At 45.1% G+C, this 26,996-nt stretch overlaps 1 protein-coding gene across 1 annotated transcript in view; it reads right to left on the reverse strand.

Moving 5' to 3' along the window:
- The window catches only part of LOC144672605 (uncharacterized), a 177,946-nt gene that overhangs the window by 60,931 nt on the left and 90,019 nt on the right, over positions 1-26,996 (reverse strand). The window contains exon 2 of the mRNA XM_078534427.1: positions 11,241-11,456. Coding sequence (XP_078390553.1) covers positions 11,241-11,418 — 178 coding nt within the window. The 5' untranslated portion in view covers positions 11,419-11,456. The remainder of the gene's footprint in view (positions 1-11,240; positions 11,457-26,996) is intronic.

Consider the following 26,996-nt stretch of genomic DNA (forward strand, 5'->3'; position numbering starts at 1 on the left):
AAATCTAGCAGCTATATGAGCCTCCGGAGCACGCCTGCCTCGTCTGGCCAGTGTAAGGGCCTCATCCCCATCATCATCACCTTCGAGGACCTCCTCACCCTCATCCCTGTCGGCGCACTCCTCATCTATAAAACCTGCAGCTCCTTCATCTCCTCCTCAGCCAGCTCCTTTCCCCATTGCAGTGTAAGCTTGTAAAGGGCATAGCAGATGACAACTATGTGTAACACCCTCTGTGGACTATGTTGCAGGGCTCCATAAGACCAGTCCAGGCACCGGAACCTCATTTTCAGCATCCCGATGTTTTGCTCCACCAAGTTGTGAGTTGCTGCTCCACCAAGTTGTGAGTTGCAGCATGAGCCTCCTTATACCTTCACTCTGCTGAAGTCCGAGGTCACTGCACGGGTATCAACAGCCACGTCCTCTGCCCTTGTCATCGAGGAGCCATCCCTGCAGCTTCTGTGGACCCTGGACTATGTCAGTGGTCTGTGACAGACTGAGAACGCAGGAGTCATGCACACTCGATGGAAACCATGCGCTCACCTGCAGGATGCGTGTCTGGTGGTCACACACCAGCTGCACATTCAACAAATGGAATCCCTTGCGGTTGATTTTGTTGACCGCGTGTTGTGACAGAGACTTGAGTAAGTGCAGTCGATAGCACACTGCACCTGTGGGAAACCCGAGATCTGGGCAAATCGAATCGCTCTTACATCCTGGCTATCCTGGTCCCGGGCGAATTGCATATAGTTGTGTGCTCTTGCAAAGATGGCATCCATGACCTCATGGATGCATTTGTGGGTGGAGGCTTGTGATATCCTACAGAGGTTATCTGTGGAGCTCTGAAAGGATACACTGGCATAGAAATTGAGCGCCGCCGTGACTTTCATAGCTGCTGGCAGTAGATGCCCCCCATGTCCCGTGGTGCCAAATCCTGCAGCAGGTGTCAGATGTGACCAACCAGTTCCCTAGACATGCACAGCCTTCGGTGACACTGGTTCTTGCTCATCTGCAGGAATGAGAGGTAGCGTCTATAGACCCTGGGTGTCACTAAGCCCGACCAGAGCTCACGGCACCTCTTTGGCGGCGTATGCAGGAGCCCCAGCCACCCCTTCTTCCTGAGGATGCTGCTCCTCCCTCTGTGCAGCCAGGCACCTCAGTCACTCTCTCCTCTGTCATCTTCGCTCTCTGTATGCCACAAGGCAGTCTGAAGGCCCCTTAATGCATCCTGGAGAGCGCTGACCACCACTTAGATGGCCAGAGGTTGGTGCGCTTCATGGCTGCCTGAAACCCCACCCACCTCCACCTGACCGATTGGCGGCAGCTTTGCCCATTGCACTGCATGCTGTGCTCTCAGCTCAGGCATTCTCCTAACCTGCGCTGCAAGACAGCACTGTTAACTTGAACCATTGAACTGGTCCAAACCGGGATGCTGACATTGCAAGGGGCTGTGAGCGCCCCCCACCAGTGACTGCTGCATGGCCAGCTTTAGCAAGGAGATTGTACAAAATGAACAGTCATCCAACTGTTCTGCAGTCCACTAAAAGCTCATTACTTTGCAGTCTGTGCTCAAGGGGTGAAAAGCTCTGGAGCACTTCATGGCACTTTGATGCTTCTGCGTTGCTTGAGTGGACAGATAAGCTAGATGCCTGACTCCAATCATATCAATGGCTGCACCTGAACTATCTCAATTACAGAGGAATGGTTACCCTATATATGGTGTCCCTAATGTGTGACCACTTCTCTCACCCACCCTACTCCTTCCCACCCCGAATGCTTGTGCACTACATTCAGCCACAGGGCAGCCCTAGCATTCCCCTTCAAGTTAGCTCAGCCGCAGGGCTGCCCTTGCCCCCAACATGTCACCTCAACCACAGGATTGCCCTCGCCCCCTTTCCCAAGTCACCTCAACCGCAGAACTGCCCCTGCACCCCCCATCCACCCCCCCAACAACACACCTCAAGCTTGAAGTCCAACAGGCAGCCCTGGTGAACACTGTGCAACGTTATTGTGTATTCCCTTCCGCGTTCCCCTCAAAATGCAGCCCGCCAAGTGCACGCCTTCTTTATGCTGTTGTGAATAAAGTCAGCGTGCTTTCCCATCGACGTGGGTGGACTATCCAGAAGGGGAGATGATTCCAGTGGCCTAATAATGATATGCAAATGTATTACAAAGAGGTTCCCAACCTCCAATGGCGGGAAATGCGGCCCGACATTGGCGGGCTGAGCGGATGATCACAAACTGGTTTCATGCTGTCGTGAAACCGATCATGCCATAATGTCCACTCACGCCACCTAACACAACCGACACCAGAGAGCACGGAAAATCCCAGCCAGGCTGACATTACAAACAAGGAGCGATCAAGGGCTATCCTAGAGGGTGAGGACCCCAGCAGAGGAAAAAGAGATCGCTTTCCCCATGGGGATTGTGCACTCTACAGGAGGCTTCTCTAGCGAGAAGGAAATTTGAGAAGGAGGCATAGGAGACCAGCTGTCCAGGGACAGATGCGCACTGCAGTCTGCCTGATGAAGAACCTGCTGCTGCACAGGGCCAGAACAAGACAGACAATAGCATCTAGTCTAAGGCAGGAGAAGACACTGTCCTGCACGAAGATTCTACGGGCAAAGGATGAATTACCTTCAGCTCTCAGAGCATAAATGTCTTTGCAGATTGCATCGCTCCAGGAAGACAGGGACCTCCCTTTGCTGGATGGGGAGTCAGTTCAAATTATGTTGGTGGCCATTCTAGCTTGTTGCTCTCAAGATAATTGTGGCCTTGAACTTTTATGCATTGGGGTCATTCTTTGAGCCATATATCAAGCTTCAGCTCACATAGAAACATAGAAAATAGGAGCAGGAGTAGGCCATTTGGCCCGTTGAGCCTGCTCCACCGTTCATTATGATCATGGCTGATCATCCAACTCAATAGCCTGCTCCTGCTTTCTCCCCATATCCTTTGATCCCTTTTGCCCCAGGAGCTACATCTAACTCCTTCTTGAAAACATACAATGTGTCGGCCTCATCTATTTTCTGTGGTAGCGAATTCCACAGGCTCACCACTCTCTGGGTGAAGACATTTCTCCTTATCTCAGTCCTAAATGGTCTACCCTGTATCCTCAGACTGTGACCCTTGGTTCTGGACTCCCCCACCATCAGGAACATCCTTCCTGCATCTACCCTGTCTAGTCCTGTTAGAATTTGATAGGTTTCTATGAGATCCCCCTCATTCTTTTGAACTCCAGCGAATATAATCCTAATAGACTCAATCTCTCCTCATATGTCAGTCCTGCCATCTGCCATCCCAGGAATCAGTCGGGTAAACTCCCTCTATAGCAAGAACATCCTTCTTCAAATAAGGGGACCAAAACTGCACACAATATTTCAGGTGTGGTCTCACCAAGGCCTGTACAATTGCAGCAAGACATCCCTGCTCCTGTATTCGAATCCTCTGGCTATGAAGGCCAACATACCATTTACCTTCCTTACCGCCTGCTGCATCTGCATGCTTACCTTCAGCAACTGGTGTACAAGGATACCCAGGTCTCGTTGCACATTCCCCTCTCTCAATTTATAGCCATTCGGATAATAATCTGCCTTCCTGTTTTTGCTACCAAAATGGATAACCTCACATTGATCCACATTATACTGCATCTGCCATCCATTTGCCCACTCACTCAGCTTGTCCAAATCACACTGAAGCACCTCTGCATCCTCCTCACAGCTCACCCTCCCACCAACTTTGTGTCATCTACCAGGGCCATCATTGAGCAGACCAAATTATTTGCCCAATCTATATGCAGATTAAAGTCACCCATAATTACAGATATTCCTTTATTGCACGTGTCTCTAATTTCCTGTTTAATGCCATTCCCAACATCACCACTACAGTTTGGGGCCTGTATACAACCCCCAATAACGTTTTTTGCCCCTTGGTGTTTCTCAGCTCTACCCATACAGATTCCACATCGTCAGAATCACCCTGCCCACACAGGGGCATTTGTCAATTGTTAAGATTTTCATTCCATGAATGTCCAACTTATGTGTGACCATCGTCAAAGGATCATGCAGGTGTGTGCCTGCTATTCTGGGGGGTAGTCACGGCTCGTACATCCTTAGGCGCTCCAAGATGCCACGGATGTTCTGCCCATCACAGCCTATGGATGGTTGGCTTCTTGGAGCCAATGGATACCTGCTGAAGCGATAGCTTAAGGAACCTGTTCAGAAATCCGCAGACAAAGGTTGAGATACGCCACCATGACAGCAATGCATCTACCAGGGCCATCATTGAGCAGACCAAATGAGATTTTGATGTTTGGACCATGCAGACAGCGCTCTGCAATATTCTCCGGCTTGTTTCTTCCTAATCATCATGGTCTGCTGCAACAAACACAACATGGTGCTCCAGAGAGGGGAGGGCCCTGGCAGAGATGATCCAATGAACCGAGCTATATCCTCTGGCAATGTGTCTCAGGACTGGTCTGAGGATGAGCAGTAAGTCATCATCGAACCGCAGAGCCATCCCACATGTAACCTGGCAGCTGCAAGAGGTGGTGAGTATTCGAAGCAAAAATGACTTGGACCTCAGAGATGCCTCTTCCCCAGAAGTCCTCCGAGTGCCGGGGAGCTTGGGTGAACCCTCCTCCTCCTGCTGTGGACAAATGTCCGTGTGATGACGATCAGATGCGAGCCTGATCTACATCTAGGTCCCACTAAGGTTTATGTCTCTGCGCTGGTGGAGGGTGTGGGTAAGTGGTCAGACGGGTCTTCCAGGCTGCCTATTTCCAGCTCTTCAATAAAGGAGCTGTCCTTTTCGCTGGAGGTGAGGGCCTAGATGGAGCTAAGGGTTGGGCTGGCTGAGGGCGTTGGTGGCTTGGCAGAGTTCCCTGTAAACAAAAATGGGGATGATTAGTGCGTGGCAGCAGAGTCAAAAGCAGGAGAGAAAGCACTCACAATTGCATTGAGAGGGGGATGATGTGGTGCAGGATCCTCACGTGGATGTTCGCCACCAACCTCACCATTACCACAAGCACGGTCCACGTCCTCACCAGTCACTGCAATGTCCCGCTCCTTAAAGTGAGTGAGGGGCCTAATGTGGGTCACTCCCATCCCTGCTCTGGGACCTCTCCGCACTGTTGTCAACCAGTTTCTCTTGCATGAAAACAGATGGATTAAGTGTGAGCGGGACACATGGCACTGCATAGAACGTTTGTGTGGTGAGGGGAGCCAAGGACAAGATGAAGACGTGAGCTTGAGAGGATATGAGCCTGATGGAGATGTGAGGGTGTGTGTCCCTTGAGGTGTGAGATCCCTGCAGATGTGTGAAGGGTTTGTAAGTGTGTGTGTTGAGAGTGACGAGAAGAGTGACTTACCCTGGCGGAAAGGATTCATCCTCTTTTGGCACTGGGTGGCTGTCCTCTTTTGCAGGGCGTTGGTGCTGATCACTGCTACCACTGCCTCCCATGGTGGATTGGTGACCTTGTTTGCTGACCTTTGCCCAAAGCAGGGTTAGGGGACTTCGCAGCAGCTCTCCACTGCGTCCAAAAAGCATTCCAGGGATACGTCACTGATTTGGGGGGCTGCAGTCTTCTTGCCTCTCAGGCCCATTTCTTCTGTACAGTAGTCCTGGGCTGGAAGCACCCGGTTTGACGAAGGGCAAGGAGACGGCATGGCAGGCGAATCAGAGGCCGCCCACCAGCGAAACAGCGCATTTCCTGGGAATGCATGATTAAATGAGGCGGGATTGGGATGATACAGTGTGAAAAGCTGCCATTGCAGCCAGCAGGTAAAACATTCCTTTTCCCACCAGCTATCACACCTAGTGCAAATCTGGGACGAATCCACCCTAAATCTAGTATTGCACTCCCTCTCATTGGGCTTGTTATTTGCTGGCTAAAAAAGTTCTCTTAAATGCAGTTCAAGAATTTTATGTCTTCTGTGCCTTTCACACTGTTCATATCTCAGTCGATATTAGGGTAGCCAAAGTCCCAACTACTGTTTTTGCACTCAGAACTTTGCCTACATATTTGCTCTTCCATCTCCCTCTCACTATTTTGGGGTCTACAGTACACTTCCAGCCTATTTTTTATTTCTGAGCTCAATCCATATGGCCTCATTTGATGATTCATTTAGTACATCATCCCTCCTCACAGCTGTTATTGATTCCTTAACCAATAATGCTACACCTCCACCTTTTTTATCCCCCTCTCTATCCTGCCTGAAAACTCTATATGATGGGTTGCTGAGCTGCCATTTTTGCATCTTTTTAGCCAAGTTTCATTATAGCAATGATATCATGTTGCAATGTGCCTATCTATACTGTACTCCTTGCATTTGCATATATACCTTTTAACACTGCCAAATTCCTGTGCTGTACACTTTTTAACCTTTGCTTCTGTCTTTCAGAGTCACTCGCTAATTTTCTGTCTCACGTTCCCTGCTCTGAATTTGTCCCACCTGAATCTGCCTTCAGGTTCCCACCCCCTGCCAATCTGGTTTACATACACCCCAACAGCACTGGCAAACCTCCCCGCGAGGATATCCATTCCAGTCCTGTCCAGGTGTAAACTGTCTGGCTTGTACAGGTCCCACCTTCCCCAGAACTGGTCCCAATGCCTCAGAAAACTGATGCTCTCCCTCCTATACCAGCTTTCCAGCCACGTGTTCAATCACACAATTCTCCTATTTCTATGCTCACAAGTACTTCGGACTGGGAGAAATCCTGAGATCACTGCTTTAGCAATCCTGCTTTTCAATCCCCTTAAGAAGGAAATAGATTTCTAGACTCTAAAGGCTTCAAGGGGTATGGAGAGAGGGCGGGGGTATGGCATTGAGATAGAGGATCAGCCATGATCATATTGAATGGCGAAGCAGGCTCAAAGGGCCAAATGACCTTCTTCTGCTTCTATTTTCTATGTTTCTATGTTTTGTAGCTCCCTAAAATTTGCTCTCAGGACATCATCCCTTTTCATAGAAACATAGCCTTAAGTCATTGGTAACAATGTGGACCACAATCCTTCCCCAGTAGAATGTTAACTGCCAAGCACTGTTTGAAATTTAAACCAGCTTGACTCTGATCGGTAAAGGCATTCCCACTGTCAGTCACCATCACTGGTGCATTCTCCTTGGCAACACCTCTACCAATCAGAGTCCATTTGCCAACCAATCAGCACTCTCTTCACATACAGTCTAAATTGTTGTTTTCCCCTTATATTGTGTTCTTGCAAAGTGTCCTGATGAGAGCAAGACGAAAAGTTTTCACATCTTTTTTCAGCAATACTCAAGTTCTGAACTACCAAATGACTATTCTCACTACTGTTTAGCGGTCTGTAAACAGCTCCCACTAATGTTTGCTGCCCCTTGCTATTTCTTAGCTCCAGACAACCTGATTCTACATCTTGATGCTTCAATCTAAGATCCTCTCTTTACTAATGTACTGATCTCATCCCTTATTAAGAGCGCTAGCCCACCTCCTTTTCCTTTTAGCCTATCCTTCCTAAACGAGAAAGGATATTCAGTTCCCAATCTTCCCATGTGTCACCCTGTAGCCACATCTCTGTACTGACAATTAAATCATACCCATTTCCCTCTATTTGTGCTTTCAAATCATTGTCAACCTTGTTGCGAATGCTGCGTGCCTTTAACATCATTCTGCATTCTGATCCTATTTGATGCTTGCCGTTGCTTCATCTGCATTCTAATTTCATTTACTACTACTGCACAATCTTCAGCGAACATTCCCACTTCTGACCTTAGCTTGGACGAAAGGTCATTGATGAAGCAACTGAAGATGGCTGGGCCTAGGACACTATCCTGAGGAACTCTTGCAGTGATATCCTAGGAATGAGATGACTGACCTCCAGTAACCACAGCCATCTTCCTTTGTGTTTGGTATGGCTTCAACCAATGGGGAATTTTCATAATGATTCCTACTGACTTCAATTTTGCTGGGGCTCTTTGGCGCCACACTCAGACAAATATTGCCTCAATGTCAAGGGCAATCACTCTCACGTCACCTCTGGAATTTAGCTCTTATTCCCATGTTTGGACCGAGGATGTAATGAGGTTTGGGTGTGTGTGGCCCTGGCAGAACCCAAGCTGATAAGCAGTGAGCTAGTTATTGTCAGTGACACGTTCCATTATCTTGCTAATGATTGGAGTAGACTGATGGCACAGAGATAGGCCAGATTGGCAATTTTTCACATTGTCAAGTTGATGCCATTTTAAGTTATCTTATCCAGTTAAAGAAAACCACTATGATAAGAGTGCCCAACAGCAAGCTCTGATATCCCTAGAAGCCATTCTACATATGCTAAAGATTCCCAGGTCAAGAAAAATCACATTAGTTCAAAGTTGCTCCCTGACACACTTTGAATGATGACTGCCACACAGTAAAATCCAGGCCACAGAGTTTGATACCACCAGATCAATACAAATTACAACTGAACAACTTGTATTTCAAAACTCAAATACTACAAGGGAGGAGGAGTCCAAATGTTCTTCCAAACATAAGTAGGAAAGCGAACACTTAAATAAGCTCCAAGAGATCCATGATCAAGTACAATTTTCAAGTAAGATAAAATTGCTTTGAAATCATGCGCCTTTGGATTGCAACTATGATCCTGGCACCAGTAAGTAAATTGTTTCATTAATCATTGCAATCTTTAAAAGTAGGCTGTTTTCCTGTGTAACGGGGATCCATCAAAGTTTCAGCTAAGTTACAGAGGCACAGCAGCTCTGAGGGAACAACTTACAACATCATTGTTTTACAAAACAAAAACAGAATTACCTGGAAAAACTCAGCAGGTCTGGCAGCATCGGCGGAGAAGAAAAGAGTTGACGCTTCGAGTCCTCATGACCCTTCATCAGAACTGAGTAATATTAGGAGAGGGGTGAAATATAAGCTGGTTTAAGGTGGGGGGAGAGAAGTTGGCCCGGCGGGGGTGGGGGGGGTTGGTTGTAGGGACAAGCAAGCAGTGATAGGAGCAGATAATCAAAAGATGTCACAGACAAAGGAACAAAGAGGTGTTGAAGGTGGTGATATTATCTAAACGAATGTGCTAATTAAGAATGGATGGCAGGACACTCAAGGTACAGCTCTAGTGGGGGTGGGGTGGAAAGACTGACAGGGCATTAAAGGTATAGATTTAAAAATAATGGAAATAGGTGGGAAAAGAGAAATCTATATAAATTATTGGAAAAAAACAAAAGGAAGGGGGAAGAAACGGAAAGGGGGTGGGGATGGAGGAGGGAGTTAAAGATCTAAAGTTGCTGAATTCAATATTCAGTCCGGAAGGCTGTAAAGTGCCTAGTCGGAAGATGAGGTGCTGTTCCTCCAGTTTGCGTTGGGCTTCACTGGAACAATGCAGCAAGCCAAGGACAGACATGTGGGCAAGAGAGCAGGGTGGAGTGTTAAAATGGCAAGCGACAGGGAGGTTTGCGTCTTTCTTGCGGACAGACCGCAGGTGTTCTGCAAAGCGGTTGCCCAGTTTACGTTTGGTCTCTCCAATGTAGAGGAGACCGCATTGGGAGCAACGAAAGCAGTAGACTAAGTTAGGGGAAATGCAAGTGAAATGCTGCTTCACTTGAAAGCAGTGGTTTGTTTTACACATAGTGCATAATAATGGTAATGAATGGCTATGACTGTTTAATTGCAGTTAGCTGAACCCAGAGGTAATGCTGCTGGAATCATTTTAAGATCAGCAGGAGGTACAGACTCACAATCAGCCAAGGCTGCAGCTCCACCTTCTGAAATGAATTGAGAACAAACAGAAGAACTCAGCTAGCCATTGCATACCAAACAATGAAAGCAGACACATTAGCACACGTACTGTAACCATCAAATCTATCCCCATCCACTTCAACCAGAAAACCAAAACTAATCTTCTATTATCTATCTAAATGCAAGTTTTGTTTGTTCCTAATTACAAATATTAGAATATAGAAAATGTATAATACTGAGAGCACAATTCTGGGGTGCAGGTGAGAAAAAAGGATGGAGTACAGCTTTCCACTCCATTCACAAGAAAGAGGAAAAGAAAATCAGAGAACTGTGATGGGGAGGCATGTGCTTCTTCTGCATGCCCATTTACATTCCACCAGTACCTTGGGGTTTGTCAGGGCATTCCAAGGTACTCAGGGAATCCAGCAATATATATCCCAATAAACGTGGCTGTGAATATGCATTAGGTTCAACTCTGGTCAAATGAAGTGGAAAAAGTGAAAAGTCTGATTGCCACTGCAAAGTGGCTCTACCATTCTGCCAAAAACAATAGCCTGAATTTCCCAAGGAGCAGCAATCATCGTCAAACTGCTTCCTTGTAATGTTGGATCATTAGAGGTAAGACAAGCCACATCTCTTTTTTTTACAGCAAAGCTGCCATATTCTGGTAAGTGTTCACTAACACACTAAAATGCTTTGGACAACTAAACAGCTTTTCAATGTGTTAATGAATGAGAGTATGAGTGAATGGGTAAGTGATTGAGTCAATGGGTAGGTATGTAAGTGGGTAGTGTGGGTGAGGTAAATGGGTAGGGTGGGTGAGGTAAGTGGCTAAGTGGCTAGGGTAGCAGGTGGATAGGGTGGCAAGTGGATAGAGTGGCAGGAGTGGCAGCTAGGTAGGGCGGTAGATGGGTAGGGTGAGGACCAGCCCAGAAAGAAAATCCTGTCCATTGTGTCCAATTCTCTGCAGCATACTTGAGGACTTGAGGACTGAGGTGAAGGCTTTGGATGGGATACAGAAGATATTTACTGTAATAAAAATTTGCAGGGATGAGGATTACATGTATGGGCTACAGGAGCTGAGGTTGTTCTCCTTAGAACAGAGAAGGCTAAAAGATTTGACAGAGGTATTTATAATCATGAAGGGATTAGATAGAATAAATAAAGCGGGACTGTTTCCAATGTTTGAAGGGGATTGGCAAAAGAACCCTGAGGCAACAGAGGAAAAACCTTTTTACACAACTAGTGGTCAGAATTTGGAATCTATTGCCTGATAGGCAAGTGGATATTAATTTCATAGCAGTCTTTAAAAAGCAATTGGCAAATGCCGGAAGGAAAAAAAATGCAGGGGCGTGGGAAAGAGTGACAGAGTGGAACTAACTTTGAAAGAACTGGTGCAGACTCGAAGGGCAGAATGGCCTACTTCCATGTTGTGCTAATCCATGTTTCTATGAATGACCATCCAGTTTCTCATCATAATGTAACTAAATTAACGTATATTCCTATTTTCATAATATTACTTTTACCTTTCCTACGATCCATTGGCGTTTGTAGAGCCAGAGCTGCACATGCTTCATCAGAATCATTTTGCACTACGTTGAGATTAGGCAGGGCACAGGCTTCAGGTGGTGCAGTTACTGGAGGTGCTACAGCTGGACAAGCAGGTGGAGCTAAAGCTGGTGGTGGTGGTGGTGGTGGTTCCATCACATCTGGATCTTCTATAAAACTTGAAACCCAATAGTCTAATTTTAACAAGAAACATAGGTTATGCATGCAACACTTAGAGAAACTATGACACTTATTTATATCAGCTGGCAGACGATCAACATACCTATTCATGCAAGTTGACAGTCCAACTCTTATAATTCTGAAAATCAGCATTTATTATTTTTGCTATTCTAATAGCAATTAACAATTTCCACTGTGAAAAAATAACTCAATGAGACTTAAATGTTGAGTCTGATTTTCAGAACTTTTGACCCAAGAAATGCCAGTTCTCTAGCAGTACAAATCATAAGGAGCAGAGACATTTAAAGATAAAAGCAAAAAACTGCGGATGCTGAAAATCCAAAACAAAAATAAAAATACCTGGAAAAACTCAGCAGGTCTGGCAGCATCTGCAGAGAGGAACACAGTTAACGTTTCGAGTCCGTATGACTCTTCAACAGAACTAAGTAAAAATAGAAGAGAGGTTAAATATAAGATGGTTTAAGGGTGGGGGGGGGGACAGGTAGAGCTGGATAGAGGGCCAGTGATAGTTGGAGATAACCAAAAGATGTCATATTTAAAGCATTTGTTTACTCTTATCATTCCCTACTGCCTAGTGCCCATTCCCTTCTTTTTTCACACTTCTACCTCATAGAAACAGACATTAAATCTCTAGCAATGACTTATAATGTTGTGTAAATTCATTGGGTTGGAATTTAAGGCTGTAAATCGGGAGCGCTGCCCCCACCTCTCCAGCTTTATGTAAAATTTGATACCAGTCTCCAATTATACGAAGGCGCATGGATGCCGAAATTGAAATGCTGCCCGCTACTTTTAAAACAACAATTAAAGAGCAATTGACCTTATTAAACATCCAATCAACTGTAATTTTATGTTGCCACTCCATTATTCATTAGGCACACAGGAAAGGGAGGCAGTGGCATAGTGGTATTGTCACAGGGACTAATAATCCAGAGACCCAGGGTAATGCTCTGGGGACCTGCTCTCTGCTTGGCTCTCGAACATGTTGCTCTAAGAAACTGTCCCGAAAACACTCTTATGAACTCCTCTTACAAGCTACCTTTTTCAATCTGATTCATCCATTCTACATTTAGATTAAAGTCATCCATGATAATCGCCCTCCCTTTCTAACAAGCTACCATTATTTTTTCCTGTATATCCCATCCTAAAATGTAGTTGCTGTTACCAGCTGTGCTAGGCAATGACCATCTCCAACAAGAGAGAATCTAACCATCGCCCTTGATGTTTAATGGCATTACCATCACTGAATCCCCCACTACCAACATCCTGGGGGGGTTACCATTGTCAAAAACTGAACTGGACTCCAACAAGAGCAGGTCAGAGGCTAGGAATCCTGTGATGAGTAACTCATCTCCTGACTCCCCAAAGCCTGTCCACTATCTACAAGGCACAAGTCAGGAGTGTGATGGAATACTCCCTACTTGCCTGGATGTGTGCAGTTCCCATAACACTCAAGAAGCTCGACACCATCCAGGACAAAGCAGCCCCCTTGAAGGACAAGGGCAGCAAATACATGGGAACATCGCAGGCTTGGCCCGCATTTATTGTCTATCCTTAATTGACCTTGAGAAGGTGGTGGTCAACCGCCTTCTTGAAGCGCTACAGTCCATGTGGTGTATGTAGACCCACAATGCTGTTAGGAATGGAGTTCCAGCATTTTGATCCAGCAACAGTGAAGGAACAGTGATATAGTTCCAAGTCAAGATGGGTGTGTGTCTTGGAGGGGAGCTTGCAGACGGTGGTGTCCTGTTTATAATGAATGTTACGTACATTCAGGTACAGAGACTCTAGTTCTTTCTTTTTACTATTTTTGCAACCTCTGGCCTTAATTGCTGGCATATTCTTAAGTTTAAGTGCTCTGTCCCTTCCTGTCACATTCTGATTATCAGCTCTCTTGCCTTGTTCTCTCCCTTTAATTTATCACGTCCTTCTTCACGTGGTCCCTTGCCCCACTATTTATTTTAAAGCCCTCTCTACACCATAGTTATACAACGCACCAGAACACTGGTCCCCCACAGTTCAGATGAAGGTCATCCCAATAGTACAGCTCTGACTTTTCCCAGTACTGGTACCAGTGCCCATGAATCAAAATCTGTTTCTCCCACACCAATCTTTGATTTTGAGCCACATATTCAGCTCTACAATCTTATTCACCCTACACCAATTTGCTCATGGCTCAAGTAATAATTCAGAGATTATTACCTTTCAGGTCCTGCTTTTTAATTTAGTCCTGAGCTGCTCATAATCTTTAAGCAGAACTTCTTTCCTAGTCCTATCTACGTTGTTGTTACCTATGTGGACCATGGCAACTGGATCCTCCTCCTCTCACTGCAAGTTCCTCTTCAACCTAGAATAGTCCCAAACCCTGGCACCAGACAGGCAACACAGCCTTCTGGACTCTTTCTGTCTGCTGCAGAGAACTGTATCTATCCCCCTGACTATTCTGTCCCCTACTATCACTACATTCTGATTTACTCTCCCAAGCTTGAATGGCTTCCTGTACCAGGTTGCCATGGTCTGTTTGCTCATCTGCTCTGCAGTCCCCACTCTCATCCATACAAGCTGCAAGAACTTGCACTTGTTGGACAATTACAAGGCTGCTCCTCTACTTCTATCTTTTCAATCCCCATATCTGCCTCACTTGTAGTCACACCCTTCTGCTTCTGACCATGGGCCAAGTCAGATGACCCTAGCCTTAGGGACATGACTACCTTCTGGAACAAAGTGTCCAAGTAACTTTCCCCCTCCCTGATACATCACAGTGTCCACAGCTGAGCCTCCAGCTCATTAAATCTGAGTTGAAGTTCCTTGGGCTGCAGACACTTACTGCAGATGTGTTTGCTTTGGATCACACTGGCATCCACCATTCTGAAATACTGCAGCTGCAACACATCACCTGCCCTGCCATCTTTATTATATTTTAATTAACTTATTAATTATTTTACTAATTAAATTTTAATTAATTCTCTAGTCCTCCTTGTGCTTCTTTTCTTATTATTTCAATTAATGTTCTAATTACCCCTATCAAAATTCCCTAATTTAGATAAGATAAATAGAAAATACTCACCAGCCAATCATCTACCTGCTTTCCTGTGATGTCATTCCTCAATTTTCCTTTCTGCACATAGCCCTGACTGGCTGCTAGTTACAGGCGGATGCAGCTGGACACACCCACCGCTCCGAAGTCTCACTGCTTCATGCTCTGCTCTCCGCTCTGAAGGTTCAATGCTTTATGCCCCACTTCTGCTCCGAAGTCTTGCTGCTTTATGCCCCACTCGGCTTTGAAGTCTTGCTGCTTTATGCCCCATTCTGCTTTGAAGTCTTGCTGCTTTATGCCCCATTCTGCTTTGAAATCTTGCTGCTTTATGCCCCACTCTGCTCTGAAGTCTTGCTGCTTTATGCCCCGCTCTCTGCTCCGAAGGCTCATTGCATTATGCCCCACTCTCTGCTCCAAAGTCTTACTGCTTTATGCCCCACTATATGCTCTGAAGGTTTGTTGCTTTATGCCCCGCCCTCTGCTCTGAAGGATCGCTGCTTTATGGCCCGCTCTCTGCTCCTAAGTCTCAGGAGACAGAGGAAGGCAGCTATCCAGGGATAGGTGTGCCCAACAGTCCATCAGCTAAGAGACCTGCTGCTGCACAAAGGCCTGCAGAAGAGAAACAACAACTACACCAGGCAGGCCAAGGTAGGAGAAGGCACTATCCTGTGCAGTGTACGGGCAAAAGATGACCTACATTCAGCTGTCAGAGCGCCAGTGCCTTTGCAGATTGCATCTCTCCAGAGAGACAGTGACAACCCTCAGTGAAATGCTGGCTGAGGAGATCAGTTCAAATTGCATTGTTGGATAGAACAGCATGTACACACAACAACATGATTTAATACAGAATCTAAGGCAAATGTCTCCAAACAAAAAAAAACTATACAATCACCCCTGAGAACACATTTGTGATTAATTATTTTATGGGTACTATAGCATGGTGCTCCTCCCTCGTCACCAGCTCCCCTGGGGACAGGCTGCTGACCCTCATGCCCCTTTGCCTGGGATAATTTTGACAGTTGACCTCTGGTCACCTGAGCCCATGAGGACCCCAACATGGTGGGGTCTCCTGCACAGTGGCAGGAGTCTCATCTGTCGCCACGGCACCCTGAGGTATTGGTATCAATGGCAGACGGGCTGAGGAGAGGCTGTCTTGATGTGAATGCACAGAGCATTCACAATAAGGTAGAAAAATTAACAGTGCAAATAGATGTGAATGGGTACAATATGATTGTGGTTACGGAGACAGGGCTGCAGGGTGACCAAGACTGGGAACTGAATATCCAAGAGTATTTGATATTTAGGAAGGGCAGGCAAAAAGGAAAAGGAGGTGGCATGGGCATTGTTAGTGAAGGATGAAATCAGTGCAAGAGTGAGAAAGGATATTAACACAGAAAATCTAGATTAGTCTGGGTGGAGCTAAGAAGCAATAAGAGATGGAAAACATTAATGGGAGTTGTCTATAGGCCACCAAACAGTGGTGGTAAGGTAGGAGATGGTATTAAACAGGAAATTAGAGATGCATGTAACAAGGGTGCTACAGTAATCATGGCTGACTTTAACCTGCATATTGAATGGGCAAACCAAATTAGCAATAATACTGTGATGGATGAACTCCTGGAATACCTATGAGATGGTTTTTAGACCAGTACGTTGAAGAAGCAACTAGGGAACAGACTATCCTAGATTTGGTATTGTGCAATGAGATAGGGTTAATTAATCTTGTTGTGCGGGGTCCTTGAGGGAAGAGTGACCATAGCATGATAGAATTCTTCATTAGGATGGAAAGTGAAGTAGTCCAATCTGAAACGAGGGTCATAAATCTAAACAAAGGAAACTATGAAAGTATAAAGCATGAGTTGGCTACGATAGATTGAGGAACTTCATTAAAAGTCATGATGGTAGATAGGCAATGGCTAATAGTTAAGGAACAAATGCATGCATTGCATCAGTTATACATTCCTTTCTGGCGCAAAAACACAACAGGTAAAGCGACCCAACCATGGCTAAGAAAATAAATTAAGGTTAGTATTAGATCCAAAGAGGTGTCATATAGTGTTGCTAGGAAAAGTAGCAAGCCTGAGGATAGGAGCAATTTTGAATTCAGCAAAGGAGGACCAAAAGATTGATTAAGAGGGGAAAAATAGAGTATGGGAGCAAAATTTGCAAGGAACATAAAAGGGAACTGTAAAAGCTTCTGTGAGTATGTAAAAAGAAAAAGATTAATGATGGTCTGAAATTGGAGAACAGTCTGAAACGGGGGAATTTATAATGGAGAACAAGGAAATGGCAGAGCAATTAAACAATTACTTTAGTTCTGTCTTCATGGAAGAAGACACAAATAATTTCCTAGAAATGCTAAGGAACCAAGCGTCCAGTGAGGAGGAGGGATTGAAGAAAATTAGCATTAGCAAAAAAAGTGATGGAGAAATTAATGGGACTGAAAGCAGATAAATCCCCCGGGGCCTGATAATCTACATCCCAAGATACTAAAGGAGGCGGCCATGGAAATAGTACATACGTTGGTTGTCATCTTCCAAAATTCTGCAGATTCTGGAACAGTTCCGGCAGATTGGAGGGTGGCAAATGTAACCCCACTATTTAAAAAAGAAGGGAGGGAGAAAACAGGGAATTACAGACTGGTTAACCTAACATCAATAGTAGGGAAAATGCTAGAGTGTGATAACACAAAACTTAGAAAATATCAACAGGATTAGACAAATTCAATATGGATTTATGGAAGGGAAATCATGTTTGACAAACCTACTGGAGCTTTTTGAAGACGTAACTAGTAGAATAGATAAGGGACAATCCATGGTTGTGGTGCATTTGGATTTTCAAAAAGCTTTTGATAGAGTCCCACGTAAGGGGCAGGATCTTCTGGTCAGCGAGCGGGAGCGGGGCCCGCTTGCCGGCGCATAAAATGATGCGGGATGACGTTGGATGGAACTCCCATCATTTCCATTTTCAGGTCGGCAGGGGCACAGCGGAGTCAGCTGCGCACCCGCCGACCTGTCAACGGCCTATTGAGACCATTAAAAAACTAATTAAAGTCATTAATGGACCTGCCCATCCAACCTTAAGGTCGGCAGGTGGGCCGGGAGCCCTGGTGGGCTTCGGAAACAGCATGAAAACTCATCCACGGGCAGGATGAGGTTTCATGAGGATATTTAAATTTTTAATAAAGGTTTCAATAAAAGTTATGGACATGTCCCAACTCATGTGACTCACGAGGGGACATGTCAGGGAAATATTTCTATCATTTGTATTACAAATTTTAATTTGGAGCCGATCTCCCTGAGGCAGCACTCAGTCTCAGGGAGATCTGTGCGCTCTTGTGCACTCCTGGCTGAGGGAATCCCTCCGCCCGCACAGGGAGTGCATAGCGCTTCCTAGCAGACGTCACACTGGGCGGGCCTTAATTGGCCCACCTACATAAAATGGCGATGCACCCCCAATCAGGGGCGCCGATTGGAGGCGTGCCTGCTCATTCCCGCTACCGCACTTCACCCCCGATGGTTAGTGTGCAAAATTAAACCCATTGGATTGGGGGTAATATACTGGCATGGATTGAGAACTGATTGAGAGACAGGAGACAGTAGGGATAAATGGGTCTTTTTCGGAGTGGAGGCTATGACTAATAGGGTACTGCAGGGATCAGTGCTTGGGCCCCAGCTATTCACAACTTATATCAATGATTTGGTTGAGGGAACCAAATGTAATATTTCCAAGTTTGCTGACAACATAAAATTTGGGAGGAATGTGACTGGTAAGGAGGATGTTAAGAGGCTTCAAGATGATTTACGCAAGTTGAATGTGTGGGCAAATACATGGCAGATGCAGTATAATATGGTAAGTGTGAAGTTATCCTCTTCGGGAAGAAAAACAGAATGGCAGAATTATTTAAATTGTGACAGATTGGGAAATGTTGTTATACAAAGGGACCTGGGTGTCTTTGTCCGCCAGTCACTGAAAGCAAGCATGCAGGTACAGCAAGCAGTTAGGAAGGCAACTGGTATGTTGGCCTTCATTGCAAGAGGATTTGAATATAGGAGCTAGATGTCTTACTGCAGCTGTACAGGGCCTTGGTGAGACCACACCTGGAGTATTGTGTGCAAATTTGGTCTCCTTACCTCAGAAAGGATATGCCTGCCATAGAGGGAGTGCAGTGAAGGTTCACCAGACTGATTCCTGGGATGGCAGGGTTGTTGTATGAAGAGAGATTGGTCGAATAGGACTGTATTCACTGGAGTTTAGAAGAATGAGAGGGGATATCATTGAAACGTATAAAATTCTGACAGGGCAGAATTGACTGGATGCAGGGATGATATTTCCTCTGGCTGGGGTTCTAGAACAAGGGGTCACAATCTCAGGATATGGGGTATGCCACTTAGGATTGAGATGAGGAGAAACTTCTTCAGAGGGTGGTGAACCTGTGGAATTCTCTTCCGCAGAAGGATGTGGAGGTCAAGTCACTGAATATATTTTAGAAGGAAATAGATAGATTTCTAGTCAAGGGGTATGGAGAGAGAGCAGGAGTATGGCATTGAGATAGAGGATCAGCTATGATCGTACTGAACAGAGGAGCAGACCTGAAGGGCTGAATGACCCACTCCTCCTCCTACTTTCTATGTCTATGTTTCTATGAAAAGAATACGGGTGAAATTTTCCCTGCCCGGTGGCATCGGGCATTACGGTGGGCATGAATGCACAATATGGCAGGAAGGCCAAAAATAGGTTTCAAGACGTCGTGAAACCAATTTGCAATCGCCCACTCCACCCGTCAATGGCAGCCCACATTTCCCGCCACTGAATTTCGGGAACTTCAATGTAATACATCAGTGTATCATTGCAAGCCCAGCTCACCGTAACCAGCCCCCCACGCTGGATCAGCTGGGTCATCACGCCGAGGTGTTTCACAACAGAACATAAACAACGTGCACCTGGCAAGCTGCACTTCGCTTGGGATTTTGAGGCTTGTTTGCCGACCTTGCTTCAGGCAGCACTTGTGGTCATCAGCGCCAGGCTTCACAGGCAGCACCACCTCACTTTTAAAGGGGCTCATGGGCAGGTCTCTACTTACGAGCCATGAGGCGGGGATGGCTTTTCAATGGCTGCAGGGCTATGACTTGCTTGGCGAAGGGAGAGAAGTGGTCTCAGGCAAGGGAAGAGGCTACAAGGCTCGGGCATTATTGGGGAAGTTGGGTATCCCAGGGTGTGTGGGGACATGGTGATCTGTGCAAGTGGTCTCAAGAGGGTGAGGGCTGAGGAGGCAATCTCCAGAGGAGATGAGATGTGAGGATGTCTGTGAGAGAGTGAGCTGGCAGTGAGTGAGATGCCAGTGAATGTGTGATGGTCTTGAGTGTGTGAGTTTAGAGTGATGAGATGGCAGCCTAACCCTGGCAGCACAGAAGAGATCATTCATCCTCTTTCTGCACTGGATGACGAACCTGTTCTGTGCAGCGTTGGCACTGACCACCATTGCCACCACCTCCCAAGTAGGAGTGGTGAAACTGATGGGCCTCCTGCGGCCAGAGTGGGGAAAGAGGCTTCATGGCAGGCTCCAACAGTATCCAGAAGGTGTTCCAGGGATGCATCACTGAATTTGGAGACTGTAGTCTTCTTGCCTTTCAGGGCCATATCTACTATGCAGCAATCTTGGGCTGGAAGCACTGAGAGGTGTGCGCAAGGATGCACTTTAAATATGGCGCCTAGCGTGAGGAAACAATGAAGTGATGGCATGGGGGGCAAATCGGAGGCCGCCCGCCAGTGAACCAGCCCATTAACCGGGAACACATAATTAATCAGCCAGGATTGGGGGAAATACGGCGCGAAAACCCTCATTGCGGCCAGCAGGTAAAACCTTTTTCCGCTACCACACTTAGGGCAGAATCATCCCAGATTGCACTTAGTAAAGTAAGCGTTGGTCTCTAGAGAGTGAGAATGGGGGATTATAATGGAAAATAAGAAAATGGCAGGTGCATTGAACAGATATTTTATGTCTGTCTTCACTGTAGGGACTACAAATAGCAAGCCAGGAATAAATGTGAATCAGGGGGTAAAAGGGAGGGGGGAACTTAAAACAATTACAATCACCAGGGAAAAGATACTGAAAAAATTAAGAGAATTTAAGCTGACAAGTCCCTGGTTCCTGACGAACTTCATTCGAGGGTCTTAAAAGTGGCTGCTAAAATAGTCGAGGGATTGGTTTCAATTTTCCCAGATTCTGGAAAGGTATCTTCTCTTTATTCAAGGAGGGAGGGAGACAGAAAGCAGGCTAATTAGTCAGCCATGGAAAATGCTCGGATCTATTATTAAGGAGGTTTTTTAATTCATTCATGGGATGTGGGCATCACTGGCTAGGCCAGCATTTATTGCCCATCCCTTGTTCAGAGGGCATTTACATGTCAACCACATTGGAGTCACATGTAGGCCAGACCAGGTAAGAACAGCAGATTTCCTTCCTAAAGGAATCAGATATGTTTTTACAACAATTGGCAATGGTTTCGTGGTCATCATCAGACTTCTAATTCCAAATTTTTAAAATTGAATTCAATTCAAATTTCACCATCTACTGTGATAAGATTCAAACCCAGGTCCCCAGAGCATTACCCTAGGTCTTTGGAATACTAGCCCAGTTATAATACCACGATACCACCACCACATGGAAAGGAAAATTATGTTTGACTAATTTATTGCAGTTCTTTGAGAAAGTAACAAGCAACATGCATAAAGGAGAACCTGTGGATGTGCTGTACTTAGATTTCCAGAAGGCATTTGACAAGGTACACATCAAAGTTTACAATGCAAAACAAAAGCTCATGGTGTAGATTTGTATTTTAAATGTAAATTTGCATGGTTACAGGATTGGTTAGCTAACAGGAAACAGAGAAGACATAAATGGGTCATTTTCGGGTTGGCAAGATGTGACGGGTGGAGTGTCACAGGGATCAGTGCTGGAGCCTCAACTATTTACAAGTTACATCTATGACTTGGATGAAAGGACCAAATGTATGGTTGCTAAATTTGCTGACACAAAGGAAGGTAGGAGTGTAAGTTATGAAGAGGAGTCTGAATAGGGATTTGGATAGGTTAAGTGAGTAGACAAAAAATTTGGCAGATGGCATATAATGTGGGAAAATGTGAACTTGTTCACTTTGGTAACAAAAATAGAAAAGCAGTATATTATCTAAATGGTGGAGAGATTGCAGGACTCTAAGGTAGAGAGGGATCTGGATCTCCTGATATACGGATCACAAAAAGGTTAGTATGCAGGTACAGCAAATGATTAGGAAGGTAAATAGAATGTTATTGTTTATTGCAAAGGGAATGGAATATAAAAATAGGGAGGCTTTGCTACAATGTACAGGGTATTTATGAGGCCACATCTGGAGTACTGTGTACAGTTTTGATCTCCTTATTTAAGAAAGGATATAAATGCATTAGTAGAGGTTTAGCGAGGTTCACTTGACTGACACCTTGGATGGGGGAGGTTATCTTATGAAAAAAGGTTGGATAGGCTGGGCTTGTATCCACTCGAGTTGTAACACATAAGATCCTGAGGGGACTTGAAAGGGTGGATGTTAAAGAAACTAGAATTAGAGGACACAAAATAAGGGGTCTCCCATTTAGGATGGAGATGAGAAAAAAATCTTTCTCTCAAAGGGTGGTGAGCATTTGGTACTCTCTTCCCCAGACAGCATGGAGGCTGTGTCATTGAATTATTTTAAGGCAGAGACAGATAGATTCTTGACTAACAAGGGAGTCAAAGGGGTAGGCAGGAATGTGGAGTTGAGGCCACAATAAGATCAGCCATGATCTTATTGAATAGCGGAGCAGGCTCAAGGGGCCGAATGGCCTTCTCCTGCTCCTAATCCATACGTTCATATGCATGTACTCAACGTTGGAGACTGCTGGGAGTTACGGTATCCTGAAGAAATGCAGGCTAGGCCATGGCACCAACGACCAAGAACTGTAGATGGAGAACAGTAAAGTGTAGAAATGCACTTGCTAAAGGAGATTCCAGGGTCAGGGGAACAGACAGCCATATCTGTAGCCGTCATCATGAATCCCAGGTGCTGTATTCCCTCCCTGGTGCAAGGGTAAAGGACATTACGGAGAAGGTGTTGAATATTCTGCTGTGGGGAGTGAGCAAGAATGTGTGATAGAAAAGTGGAATAGGGTGCATAAAGTGAGAGTACTGGACTGTACTGGAAAAAGGAGCAGTTCTATATTGGATAACTGCGAGCTAAGAAGGGTTATGAGGAATGCAAACACAGGATTACAGTGCATTTATGTAAGTGCACAAAGTGTGGTGAACAAGTTTGCTGAACTACAAGCACAAACGTGTGGGAATATAATGCAGTGGCCATAACAAAAACATGGCTTAAAAATTATGAGGAACTTCAATTAACCAAATATCAACTGGGATAATGTTAGTGTAAAGCGGAAAGATGGGGGAGGAATTTCTGAACTGTGTTCAGGAGAACTTCCTTAATCAGTATGTTCTCAGCCCAACTAGAAAGGAGGCATTGCAAGATATGGTGCCAGGAAATGAGGTGGACCATTTGGACCAAGTATCTGTGGAAGAACACTTGGGTAGGAGTGATCATCATATCATAAGGTTTAGACTAGTAAATGCAGACGAGCAAGAAACAACTGAAAGTAAAACATTTAAATTGGACAAGGGCTATTATCAATGCAATTGGAAGGTATTTAAGCCAGGGCAAAATGGAACCAAAGATTGACAGGAAAAACTGCAATGGAACAAAGGGTGATCTTTAGGGAAAAGGTGCTTTAGGTACAGGTCAGGTACATTCCAACAAAGACAAATGGTAGAGAAACCTAAAACAGGACTCCTTGGATAACAAGGGAGATAGCGATTATGCTGAAGCAAAAAAAGAGGGAGTAATAAAAACAGAGAGTGCTGGAAATACTCAACAGGTCTGGCAGCATTAACAGAGTTAACATTTCAAATCGAATGTGATTTCTTCAGAACTAAACTAACTCTGTGCTGGGTCCCCTATTATTCATCATTTATATAAACGACATAGACGACTATGTGGTGGGTAGGATTAGTAAGTTTGCGGATGACACAAAGATTGGCCGGGTGGTTAACAGTGAGGTTGAGTGTCTTGGGCTACAGGAAGATATAGACGGGATGGTCAAATGGGCAGATAAGTGGCAGATGGAATTTAACCCTGAAAAGTGTGAGCTGATACACTTTGGAAGGAGTAATTTGACAAGGAAGTATTCAATGAATGGCATGACACTAGGAAGTTCTGAGGAACAATGGGACCTTGGCGTGTGTGTCCATAGATCTCTGAAGGCGAAGGGGCATGTTAGTGGGGTGGTGAAAAAGGCATATGGGACACTTGCCTTTATCAATCGAGGCATAGATTACAAAAGTAGGGAGGTCATGTTGAGTTGTATAGAACCTTGATGAGACCACAGCTGGAGTACTGTGTGCAGTTCTGGTCACCACATTATAGGAAGCATGTGATTGCACTGGAGGGGTTGCAGAGGAGATTCACGAGGATGTTGCCTGGGATGAAACATTTAAGTTATGAAGATAGGTTGGATAGACTCGGGTTGTTTTCGTTGGAGCAGAGAAGACTGAGGGACGACCAGATCGAGGTGTACAAGATTATGAGGGGCATGGACAGGGTGGATAGGGAGCAACTGTTCCCCTTAGTTGAAGGGTCAGTCACAAGGGGACATAAGTTCAAGGTGAGCGGCAGGAGGTTTAGGGGGTAGGTGAGGAAAAACGTTTTTACCCAGAGGGTGGTGATGGTCTGGAATGCGCTGCCTGGGAGGGTGGTGGAGGCGGGTTGCCTCACATCCTTTAAAAAGTACCTGGATGAGCACTTGGCACATCATAACACTTATGGCTATGGGTCAAGTGCTGGTAAATGGGATTAGGTAGGTAGGTCAGGTGTTTCTCACGTGTCAGTGAATACTCAATGGGCCAAAGGGCCTCTTCTGCACTGTGTGATTCTGTAAATCATTGTTTACTAAGCAAGATCTGACAAATTATTGGTAGAAGCAAAGAAAGTAGAGGCAATGGATTGGATGAAAATTGAGAGGCGGTACTAGAAAAGCTGGCTCTGCTTAGAGTAGATAAGTCACTTGTCTGGCTGGCTTGCATCCCAGATTGCTAAGGGTGGAGATAGTGGAAGGGCTGGCCATAATCTTCCAATCTTCCCTAGACATAGGGAGGTGCCAGAGGACTGGACAGTGTGACACCCTTATTCAAGAAAGGTTGTAAGGGCAGTTTGTTTAATATCCGTACAATGATCGAACAATAATCAGGGGAAAAAGAATCAACAGGCACTTAGAATTGTTTTGATGAAGTAACAGGGAAAGTTGATGAAGGGAATGAGAAGGATTTTTTTTTTTATTCATTGTGGGCATGGGCATCACTGACTAGGCCAACATTTATTGCCTATCCCTATTTGCCCTTGTTCAGGTGGTATTTAAGGGCCAAGCACACTGTGTGGGTCTGAAGTCACATGGAGGCCAGACAAAGCAAGGTGAACCAGATGGGTTTTTACAACAATGGTCATCATTAGATTTTTAATTCCAGATTTTTTATCGAATTCCAATTTCACCATCTGCCGTGGTGGGATTTAAACCCAGGTGCCGGGAGAATTGCCCTAGGTATCTGAAATACTAGCCCAGTGACAGTACCTCCCCTACATCCATATGACTTTAAGAAAGCATTTGATAAGGTATCACATAATTTTGATCTGATTGAGGTGTACAAGATTATGACATGCTTAGATAAGGTAGACACGGAAAAGCTTTCCCATTAGCTGATTGTACAAGGAATAGGAAACGCAGATTTAGGATTTTAAGCAAGAGATGCAGGGGAAATGTGAGGAAGAACCCTTTTTACACAGCGAGTGGTAATGACCCAGATCTCACTGCCCATGAGGATGGTGGAAATGAAAATAATTAATAATTTGATAAGGAAATTGGGTGGGCGCTTGAAGGAAATAAACTTGCAGGGCTACAGGGACCACGCAGGGGAGTGGGGCCGACTGGATTGCTCAGCTGGAAGGCCAGCATGAACTTGATGGGCCGGAATGGCCTCCTTCTGTGCCGTAAATGACTCTACAACTCTAGAAGCTTGGTTAACAAAATTGAGGGTCATGGAATAAGACGGTCAGTGTCCAACTGTAATAAAAAATTAGCTTGAGGGAAAAAAATAGCGAGTTGTGGTAAATGGTTAGTTTTCAGACTGGAGGGTGGTCGACAATGATGTTCTCCAAGGGTCAGTGCTAGGACCACTGCTCTTTTTGCAATATATAAATGACTTGGATCTTGAAATATAAAATGAAATTTCAAGAATTTGCCAAAGGTATCGAACTTGGAGGAGGGGCATACTGTGAGAATGATATGAATCACCTGAAACAAGACAGACAGGCTAGCAGAAAGAATTTAATACGAAGAAGTGTAAGGTGATGCCTTTTGGAAAAAGGGATGGGGAGAGACAATATAGATTTAATGGTACAGTTCAAAAGGGTGTGCATGAACAGAGGGACCTGGAGATGCACGTACGTCGAATTTTGAAGGTGATAGGACATATTGCGTTTGACAAGGTATCACACAGGTTTGATCTGATAGAGGTGTACAAGATTATGACAGGCTTAGATAAGGTAGACAAGGAAAAGCTTTCCCTTGTATTGTACAAGGAATAGGGAACAAAGATTTAAGATTTTAAGCAAGAGATGCAGGGAAAATGAGAGGAAGAACTTTACAAAGCTTATGTGATCTTGGGCTTCATAAATAGAGATATTGAGTACAAAAGCAGGCAAGTTATGCTGAACCTTTATAAAGCTCTGGTTATGCCACAACTAGAGTTTTGTGTACAGTTCTGGTCATCACATTTTAGGAAGAATGTGAGGGTCCTTAAGAGGATGCAGAGGAGATTTACCAGAATGGCTTCAGGGATGAAAGGGGTTTTAGTTCCAAGATTAGGTTGGAAAAACTGTTCTCCTTGGAGTAAAGGAGACCAAGGGCAGATTTGATAGTGGTATATGAGACTATGACAGGCTTAGATAAGTTAGACAATAAAAAACTGTTCCCATTAGCTTATGATACAAAGATAAGGGGACACAGATTTAAGCTCTTGGGTAAGAGATGCAGGGGCAGTATAATGAAGAATGTTTTCATGCAGCGAGTGGTAATGACTTGGAACTTGCTGCCCACAAGAGTGGTGGAAGCAAAAACAATCAACAATTTCAAAAGATATTGGATGGGCAATTGAAGAAAATAAACTTGCAGGGCTACAGGGATCAAGTGGAGGAGTGTGACTGACTGGATTGCTCTGTGCAGAGCCAAATTAAACTAAATGGGCTGAATGGCCTCCTTCTGTGCCATAATTGACTCTATGACTCGCTATGTGATGTTGGTGGCATCATCCTCAGACATGATCAGCTTCCATAAATGCTGATGTTCAGCTCTATTGGCATGAAATTGGGATCTTAGTGCC

This window comes from Cetorhinus maximus, chromosome 3 (genome assembly GCF_964194155.1).
Source record: "Cetorhinus maximus chromosome 3, sCetMax3.hap1.1, whole genome shotgun sequence".
NCBI lineage: Eukaryota > Metazoa > Chordata > Chondrichthyes > Lamniformes > Cetorhinidae > Cetorhinus > Cetorhinus maximus.